General features: G+C 41.1%; 1 protein-coding gene across 3 annotated transcripts in view; it reads right to left on the reverse strand.

Moving 5' to 3' along the window:
* The window catches only part of pde4a (phosphodiesterase 4A, cAMP-specific), a 47,737-nt gene that overhangs the window by 14,411 nt on the left and 22,950 nt on the right, over positions 1-10,376 (reverse strand). Inside the window, exons 1-2 of one of the 3 annotated variants that reach the window (XM_017429362.3) lie at positions 3,123-4,088; positions 1,194-1,379 (exon numbers count right to left, since the gene is read on the reverse strand). In XM_017429362.3, the coding sequence (XP_017284851.1) occupies positions 1,194-1,379; positions 3,123-3,319 (383 nt within the window). In that variant the 5' untranslated portion in view covers positions 3,320-4,088. Of the gene's footprint in view, positions 1-1,193; positions 1,380-3,088; positions 4,089-10,376 lie in introns of those variants that run through there. The other 2 variants (XM_037978648.1, XM_017429361.3) reach the window with 2 other exon arrangements.

Below are 10,376 nucleotides of genomic sequence, written 5' to 3' on the forward strand. Positions count from 1 at the left end.
GCACAACACTTGCATAATTATAACACTAATTCTGAAAAAGCTGGAACATTGTGTAAATTGTAAATGAAAACAGAATGCAATGATTTGCAACTCTTATAAGTCCATTTTAACACAGTGGAACACAATAAACATGTCCAATGTTGAAACTAAGAAATTTAAAAAAAAATGTTTGAAGGCAGCAACACATCTCAAAGAATTTGGGACTGGGGCTACAATGGGCTGTAAAAAAAGTGGTGCAAATAAGAAACACCTGTAAGAACATTGTTAAAAATTAGATTATTTGGCATCTGGTCAGTAACAGGACCGGGTATAAAAGGAGCATTTAAGAAGTAAAGATGGGCAGAAGTTCACAATTCTGCTAAAAAAAACTGCCTCAGAAAATAGTAGAGTAATTTTAAAATAATGTTTACTGGAAAATTGGGAAGATTGTAAATACCCTATCATGTACAGCTGATAATACCATCAGAATGTTTCAAGAATCTGGAGACTTTTTTTGTGCATAAGGACAAGGCTGAAAATGCTTGTGATTTCAGGCCTAAAAAACGTCTGATTCTGTTCTGCACAGGCTCTGGAACACTTCCACAAATAATCGTCTGTAAACACCGTTTACTTTACCATCCACAAATACTTCTTAAAGCTCTATCATACAAAGAAGAAGCCATATGTGAACACAATCTAGAAAGGCTGCCATTTTCTCTCAGCCAAAGTTAATTTAAAATGGACTGAGGCAAAGTGGGAAAACTGTTCTGTGATCAGACAAATTGAGATTTTAAATTCTGAGAAACCACAGACTCCATGTCCTCCCTACTAAAGAGGAGAGGAAACATACAGCCTGTTATCAGTTCAAAAGTCTGCCTCTCTGATGGTATGGAGGTGCATTAGAGCCTCTGGCATTGGCAGCTTATACATCAGCAAAGTAGACCCAGCTGAACTGACCAGCTAAATCCTCCATCAGACAAGAATGGGAAACTGGTATCCTCATTTCCTAGATGTTTATAGACTGTTGTTAAAAGAAGAGAGGATGTTCACAGTGAGAAACACGACCCTGTCCCAGCTGTTTGGAAATATGTTCCTGGCATAAAATTCAAAATTAAATTTTGTTTGTTTTGTTTGCACAACATCCAAACTTGTTTGGAATCGGGGTTGTACAATCACACGCGTCGCCCATCCAGGGAGGATGGCTTTACACTCACCCCTCACTGTTGATGGAGGAGTTGCGTGACATGGTTTTGGGGGATGTGTCGTAGTCCGAGTCTGAGCGATACAGGAAGGACTCCCGGCGCTGGCTCTGAGGAAACGAAGGGTGGAGCACCAACCCAGGACTCGCCTGCGAGTCCATGGGACTGCGGCCTGGTGAGGGACCATTCTCTGCGTCGAAGCTGAGGGACAGGGAGGAAAAGAGGTTCACATCTGTTACGTTTCATAAAGAAGTGTGTGTGTGTGTGTGTGTTGTGCTGTATTTTTCTCTCGGTGATCATAAACAGTAAAAAGGTAACCCCGAAGGCCGAACACGGAGCCTGCAGTGTTTGTCGTTACTTGGAGAGAAAGTTGTTAAAAGAAAGATAAGACAGATGCTTGCGCTGTGACTCTGCAGTAATGTTGAGTTGGCAGACTGCCTCCGGGCTGCTCTGACAATTACACGTTCCTGACAAGTCATTTTTCAGAGGAAGTCACGTTTAATTGAGCAATAATAACCAATTCTCTTTTGCCAAAGCTGTCTGTTGGAAGACATGAATGATTGAGATTTTCATTGTGTTTGAGTTGAGCTCTGAATTCAACTCCAAGGATCTACGATGAACTCTTGACTGACTCAAAATACTCACACCTATTAGGAGATCCCTGAGGACTTTGACCTCGAGCCACACTGTGAAGTCCCCAGTTTGTTTATCTTTTACACACATGGATGCACATGCACACATTGGGATGACGCACACAGTGTCCTACCAGTGGTATCATATTGCTCCACCAATAAACAGATCTGCATTTAAAACAGATTTTTGCAATGTGTAAAAAGATATGTACTCAGTACTTTAGAGTTCTTCGTTTTTTGTTGCATTTTTAGGAGCAATAAAACCCTTTTTATTGCCTGCTACTGACAAAGCGAAGACAAATAAAAAGGCTTCTGGCTTGACTGTGTGTGCTTGTGTTTGTCTGTTACCAAAATATCTCATGAACCACTGGATAAATTTTAATGAAACAAGCGGAAAATAATATTTGACTGTATATGTGCAACTGAATAACTGTTGGAGTCAATCCAATTCAAAATGGCTACCATAGGTAATCCATATTAGTCAACCCAAACATGGCTATAACTTGGTCAATTTTACATCTATTGACCTACAACTTGGAGTGGTAGTAGCTGAGAGTCATTCACAACACATACTCATGACATCAGAACAACTACAACGCCATCATTTTTCAACACAGGATGATTTTAATTCAAAACTGCGACGTGCATTCATTCAAGGAATGTTAGGCCCTAAATCAACTCTGCTTACTTTGTTTTAGACCACTTTTATTTAGATTTTAAACAAGAAAAATGAAGCAATGTGTAAACAAAATCTATTCTTAGAATATATAATGTGTTGCAGGTGTTTAAATGCAATATTTTTATTCCTCCACTTTGAATGTTTAGGCTAAAATAAACCTGCGGGTTAAATTTACAAACTCAACTGAAAGAGACGCAGTAACACCCTTGTATTTATTTCTCTAAAACTTAACACCTTTACTTTCCTGCAGGTCTTGAGATAATCTGTAAAACAATCATTTTCTTTTTCAATCTAAATACTGAAGAATGTGTTTCTTCTTATGTTACACAGTAAAACACCTACAGGATTTCAAAACAAGTTCATGAAAATCTATAACGGTCATGGTCTTTTTGCTGAAATGTTTAAACAACAAGGATAATTATGCCAGCAGACTCCATTCCTATTACATGATCTATTTTTAACAATATAAACTTTTAACTCCACTTTTTCCTCAGACTTGTCAAACTTTGGAAGTGGCCTTGAACACTTTTCACTTTGATTTCTAAAACTTAGCCTGATAATTTTTTTTTTTTTATTATTTCATAGTTTGCAATGAGTACCTTTAAATATCAGTGCCTCAGAGCACAGCTGTACCTGCAAAGACAGTGAGGTGTGCGTCTGAGCTCCTGAATGCTGCGATTCAATTTCAAGCGTCGAAACAGAGCTGAGCCTCCGTGTCCCCGTGATTGATCTTCCGGTGACAAAGGTGAGGTGAGTGAGGGGGCATGATGAGGTAGACCCTCAGGACTCTCCCACAACCTCAGCTGTCGTGTCAGCTTCCTCTGACTCATTGCTGCTGGAGCTGACCGGCTGAAGAAAACTCCCCCAGCCTCTACTTACAACTGGCTGTCTCACTCTCTGGATGGCTGCCTCTCTCCCACGCAGTCCCCCACCACCACCACCACCCTCTTCCACTTTTTACTCAGGCAGACAGAACTGCAGCACCACTTGCTGCAAACTGTCATCAATTCAGAGCAAGATCTATATGCGCACACAGCCCGATCCTCCCCTCAGTCCTGCTCTCCCATCATGTGTGTCACGCCGGAGGAGGCAAAGTTCATCAGCATGCATATCCTTCTCTGTGATCCTCAATGCCCTGGATGCTTAAAGTCTGATTGCCTTTCCTTACATCCACAGTTTGTTCCCTGGATTTAGTCAAGTCTTCTTAATCCTTGCTCATGCAGGTTGTTTAAAGTTTGTTTGTTCCTACAGCCTCTGATATTTCACCTCATCAGCTCAGGCTGACTCCTGCTGCTGCTGCTGCAGGACTTCCGCCCCATCTGGTCTTCAGTTCTTTGTCCTCACAGTTCCAAAGACGTCCACGCTGCAGAAGCAACTTGTGATAGTCTGTTAATTTGTCCTAACTAGCCAGCCTTTTTGCCCTTCCTCTCACATGTGTTAGTTTCCCATCCTCCCCCACCTCCCTATCGCAAAGCATGTGCTCTGACTATCCTTATCTTACTGCTGACAGTTCCTCTGCAGCAACAGGAAGGCTGATCAGAAAGAGAAACAGACCACAGGCGCTAGAAAAGAGAGTCGTGAAGTGTCTGCATAATAAGAGTTTGAACAGAATATACAAACCAGAAAGAGGAAGAGAGAAAAAAATTAATTCAGGGGAAAAGGGTTGACTCATAGCCCTGTGTAAATGTTTACATGTTCTTCTAAATAACGTGCAAGGTTTGTGCCCAAAACACTTTTTTTTGTGTATTGTGACAACAACAGCCTTGTTCACCAGCAGTGTTTTCTTTAGCCTTTAGAGGCATGGTGCTACCTTAATGCTCTCTATTTGCAACAATTAGACCATGAAATAATTTTTTAACAAGGTGCATTAGGTCAAGCACAAATAATTCAGTGATGACATTGTAGATATAAATGGCAGTTCGCCTCAAGCGGGAATAATTTTACACATATGTTGCTCTGCAAGATTCAGACACACTAAAATTCCAAATCCAGAAACATTTGGCTTTCATTTAAAAACAGAGAAAAGTTGGAGCGGGTTGGCCGCTGCATGCATCAAGTTTTTCGACAACACAACTCTTGATGAGTCTCATGAGGTGTAATTTATGACTTTCATATTAGCGGACATTGATTAACGCCTATGAAACTGTCTGGTTAACCCCGGAACTACCAGAATGACATTTTGTAACCACACATTGGGGGGTGAGGCAATTTCCTTTGAAAAAGAAAAAAAAAATAAAAGAACAAGTAATAATTTCTCAATGTCTCAGTAACAATTGCCAGGTTTACTGTTCAGTGTCACTGTAGCAATAAGTCACCCATAATATCATTTATACAGCCGCACATTGTAGTTATTTCATAGAAATTAAACTAACACACACACACTAAACAAAAATATAAATGCAGCACTTTTGTTTTTGCTCTAATTTTTTATGAGCTGAACTCAAAGATCTAAGACTTTTTTTCTGTGCACAATAAGTCTTTTCTCTCAAATATTGTTCACAATTTTGTGTTAATCTGTGTCAGTGAGCACTTCTCCTTTGCCGAGATAATCCATCCACCTCACAGGTGTGGCGTATCAAGATGCTGATTAGACAGCATGATTATTGCACAGCTGTGCCGTAGGCTGGCCACAATAAAACGAGCAGTTTAATTTTACTGTAGGGGGTAGGGGGAGGGTCAGAAAACCAGTCAGTATGTCACTATTTGCCCCACGCAGTGCAACACATCTCCTTTACATTGGCTTGTTCAGGTTGTTGATTGTGACCTGTGGACTGTTGGTCCACTCCTCTTCAGTGGCTGGATATTGTGAGGAACTGGAACACACTGCTGTCTACACTGATGCAGAGCATCCCAAACACACTCAATGGGTGACATGTACAGTGAGTATGCTGGCCATGCAAGAACTGTTTTCAGTTCCCAGGAATTGTGTACAGATCCTTACAACATGACGTGATGGTTGTGGATGAATGACACAAAAATGGGCCTCAGGATCTCATCATGGTATCTCTGTGCATTCAAAATGCCATCAATAAAATGCACCTGTGTTTGTTGTCCATAACATACGCCTGCCCATACCATAACCCCACCACCACCATGGGCCACTCAATTCACAATGTTGACATCAGCAAACTGCTCACCCACACGACGTCATACAAGCAGTCTGCCATCTGCCCTGTACAGTGAAAAACGGGATTCATTCATGAAGAGAACACCTCTCTAACGTACCATAGGCCATCAAATTTGAGCATTTGCCCACTCAAGTCAGTTACGGCAACAACCTGCACTCAGGTGGAGACCCTGGTGAGGATGACGAGCATGCAGATGAGCTTCCCTGATACGGTTTCTGAGAATTTGTGCAGAAATTCTTTGGTTATGCAAACCGATTGTTGCAGCAGCTGTCTGGGTGGCTGGTCTCAGATGATCTGGGAGGTGAAGATGCTGGAGATCCTGGGCTGGTGTGGTTACACGTGGTCTGTGGTTGTGAGGTCGATTGGATGTACTGCCAAATTCTCTGAAGTGACTTTAGAGATAGCTTATGGTAGAGAAATGATCATTCAATTCACAAGCAACAGCTCTGGTGGACATTTGTGCAGTCAGCATGCCAATTGCACAAACCCTCAGAACTTGCAACATCTGTGGCATTGTGCTGTGTGATAAAACTGATCATTTTTAGGGTGGCCCTTTTATTGTGGCCAGCCCAAGGCACAGCTGTGCAATAATCATGCTGTCTAATCAGCATCTTGATACGCCACACCTGTGAGGTGGATGGATTATTTCGGCAAAGGAGAAGTGCTCACTAACACAGATTTATACAAATTTGTAAACAATATTTGAGAGAAAAGACCTACTGTGTACAGAGAAAAAGTCTTAGATCTTTGAGTTCAGCTCGTGAAAAACTGGAGCAAAATGTTGCGTTTATGTCTTTGCTCATATGTGTGTGTGTGTGTGTGTGTGTGTGCTTGGAGGGGGGTGGGGGGGGGGTATGTGTATGAGTTTATAAAACCTATATTTTGTATTGCAAAAACAAGGTGCCAAATAAAGTCTGGCACCTTTCATGCCAGACTTTTTAAAACTAAGATAATATAAAATGACAGAGAAAAAGACAGCGAAAATAATGTTATCTGCATTTTTTTTTAATAATGTGACTTGTCATGCTCAGAGTATGTGTTGTGAATAACTCTCAGCTACTACCACATCATTTTAGCTCCATATGTGTAAAAACTGACTGAGTTATAGCTACTTTTGTGTTTTCAGGGTCACTTGGCTGTGGCAGTCATCTTGAAATGGGTTGATTCCAAAAGTTAATCAGTTGTAGATGTGCTTGTATTGAATACTTTCTGTACGTCTAATTTAAATTCATAAATTTCAAGTGGAAAACTCCATCCAAACACCTGTTTTTTGTTTTTGATTTTGGTAGCAGGCTTAACCTTTTGTCTGTGTTTGGAATACAGATTAGACCTTTCAAATCAGGTGTGCGTGCATGTGTGTGTGTGTGTGTGTGTGTGTGTGTTTCTTCCACTGTGTATACACTTTGCACAGCCCAGATGAGAGCACAAATGAGATGTCTTGTGAAAATTGTCTGGGTTTTTTATTACCCTCAGCCTTTTTCTGCTATAGCAGTCAGCAAAAATAAAGAAAAAAAAAAGAAACATGTAAAATCTGCTGCATGAATTCCACCTTTCAGCAAGCAGCTTAAAGCCTGAGCACAGTCAAGAACACAGCGAAGATAAGATGCCTTGTCAAGCTGTTCCTCCCTTCCTCTTGCCTTCCACATTCACCAGTTTACTCTTTCTTCTAAGTCTTTCTCTTGCTTTTTCTTGGTAAGAGAACCTTTTGCTTATGACGCACCGGGGCTGGATGGTGGAGTTTGTCTTGGAAAGTCACTTTAAAAAAAAAAAAAACAGCCTTACACAGAAGCCTGTTTGAACAGCGTATTTCTAAGGCAGACTGAGGAAAAAAAACGTCAAGAATTCTGATTCACTTGACAGTTAGCTATTGTAATCTCCAGAGAGCTGATGAAGAGACAATTATTCTATCTCCTGTTAAATACAGAGTCCCTGCTCAGTGTGAGTTGGTGAACCCTCTACAAGTGACTCATGCACACACACACACAGATACAGTGGCAGAAACACTCTCCGGTGTCTCTCCCCCAGATGAACATTAACTTGAAGCTCTTTAACGTTGATGCATGTACACACAAACAGATACAAGCTCCCTACACAGACTGATTATAGACTGTGCTACGGGTAGCCCTCTTGGTCTCATTGTGTGAAAGCAAAGTCGCTAGAGTGTATCGCTGCGGACAATGACATGATGATCAGAGGTTTCACAGGGATGGATGGGGGATTTGTGCCAATAGAGTGAGTCTTTCTTGTGGAAGAGAAACAAACTGCCTCTGTCTGCTCGAAGAGGAGCACATTAAAGCTGCCGTCTCGCATGTTGCCATGCTACCTGAACTGCATCGCTGACGCACACCAGAGACAGCCTCACGATAATGGTTAGTGTGACTTGTTTTGTATGACTGAGAGAAGCAGGCACTGATTTGGAAAATGTAAAGTTCATTTATTGCATGAGCGTTAGGGCTGTTACATAACACTGGATTGTACTTTGGCTGAGGACTCAGCATTGCAGGTATAGAATTTAGTTTGATTATTACAACCCCAATTCCAAAAGCGCAGGGACCTTGTGTAAAATGTAAATAAAAACAGAATGCAATCATTTGCAAATCTCATAAACCCATATTTTATTCACAATAAAACACAATAGACATATCAAATGTTGAAACTAAAAATAGTATATTTTTGGAAAAAGAATAGGCAGCTCTGAATTTTATCGTAGCAACACATTTCAAAAAAGTAGGGACACATCCATGTTTACCACTGTGAAGCATTCCCTGTTCTTTTAACCACATTCTGTAAATGACTAGGAACTGAGGGCAGCAGTAATGGAGGTTTTGGAGGGGACTATTGTCCCATTCTGCTCTGATGGTGGTTCTAACTGTTCAATGATTCTGGGTCTTCATTGCTGGATGATAGTGTATGTTGTTCTAAAACCTGTATAAACTTTTATTCAATGATGGTGCCTTGATGTACAATGATGTCTAAGCTGCCCATGCCAAAGGTACTAATGCACCCCCATACCATCAGAGAGGCGGGCCTTTGAACTGTGTGCTGATAACACGCTGAATGGTCCCTCTCTTCTTTAGTATTGGGGACATAGCATCTTGTGGTTTCCAAAAAGAATTTGAAAATTTTAATTTGTCTGACAACAAAACATTTTTTTTAGTCCATTTGAGATGAGCTTTGGCCCAGAGAAGATGGCAGCATTTCACATGTGGCTTCTTCTTTGCCTGATAGAGCTTTAAGCAGCATTCGTGGATGGCACGGTGAACTGTGTTTACAGAAGTGTAGAAGTGATGTTAGTAACAGAATCAGGCCTGTTTTAATGCAGTATCGCCGGAGGGCCTGAAGATCACAGGCATTCAATGTTGACTTTTGTCCTTGTCCTTCGTGCACAAAAAATCTTCACGTTCTTGAAATATTTTGATGTTATTTGAACTGTACATGATTGGATTTTTTTTTTGGAGGAACATTATTCTGAAATTGCTCCTCTATATTTTGATGTTTTTCAGATATTTTTTGAACCTTTGCTCATCTTTACTTCTGAGCGATTCAGCCTCTCTAAATTGCTCTTTTTATACCCAGTTCTCTTACTGAGCTGTTGCCAATTAATTAGCTGCAAAAGCTCTTCCAGCTGTTTATTATTTGTAACACTTATTTTCACAGCCTATTGTTGCCCCTGTCCCAACTTCTGATGGGTTGCTGCCATAAAATTCAAATTTACTTTATACATAAAAAAGGAACAATTATTTATTTTCAACATTTGATATGTTTATTATGTTCCACTGAACAAAATATAAGTTTATGAGATTTCCAAATAAATGCATTCTGGTTTTGTTTACAAATTACACAGCATCACAACTTTTTCGGAATGGGGTCACTGTGCATTTTCTTTCAGAGAGTTCTTATATGTAGAGTAAGCGGGGAAAACTGGAGTGTGCCGAGCGTCATTTAGTCTCCTCGCTGCACACATTTCTGCAACAAAAGGGGGAAGCCTGATTTCATGTCATTAATACGGCAGGCTTCAAAGGGCTTTGGAGCCCTGAGTCAATACAGCGATTAGTTTAATTAAACCATTAAGTCTATGGAAGAGTGTAGAGGAGATTTACATACATCCCCTCCACTGACCCTCTCTAGCCATTGATTATTCAATAACTACCATCACAGAGAAGCCCCTGGCGAGGGCAGGCTGCTGCCAGATCAGCTAATTCCCACAAGTCTGGTTGGTGTCAGCTCCACTGTCTGCGCGTCTCACTGAGCGCTGCTGTTAATCAGGTCTTTCTGAAGGGATGAGCCGAGCCTCATTCATTTAAACTACTCTTTAAAAAATGAACACTCAGTCTCAACCCATCATGTTTTTTTTTCTTCTTTCTTCTCAGTTCACTAAGTTAATAAATAACCTGCCTGAGTCAATCGCCTGGTCTTTCCCCACAACAACACACACACACAATCCATACTCTAAGCCTCAGTGGAGGAGAATGACAGTTATTTCCTTCCCCCGCTTCCTACCCTGCCAAGCAAGCACAGATGCTTATTTCCACGTGCAATTTCAGCCCCCACCCACCCATGAGCTGTGCCTCACCCTGGCATTTAGCACCTGGCTGATTGCTACCACTGTGGGGGAGGCAAAGAGGGCAGTCAAAGGGAAGAGAAGGGAGGACTTGCAAATTGGGAAAGTGTGCTACTTTTACAGGTTGATCATATAATCACAGTTGTACTCTGTCGCTGTGCTCGAATCATCTGCACATCTACCAGGCACATTTGGAGG

Source organism: Kryptolebias marmoratus, linkage group LG12 (genome assembly GCF_001649575.2).
Source record: "Kryptolebias marmoratus isolate JLee-2015 linkage group LG12, ASM164957v2, whole genome shotgun sequence".
Classification (NCBI taxonomy): Eukaryota; Metazoa; Chordata; class Actinopteri; order Cyprinodontiformes; family Rivulidae; genus Kryptolebias; species Kryptolebias marmoratus.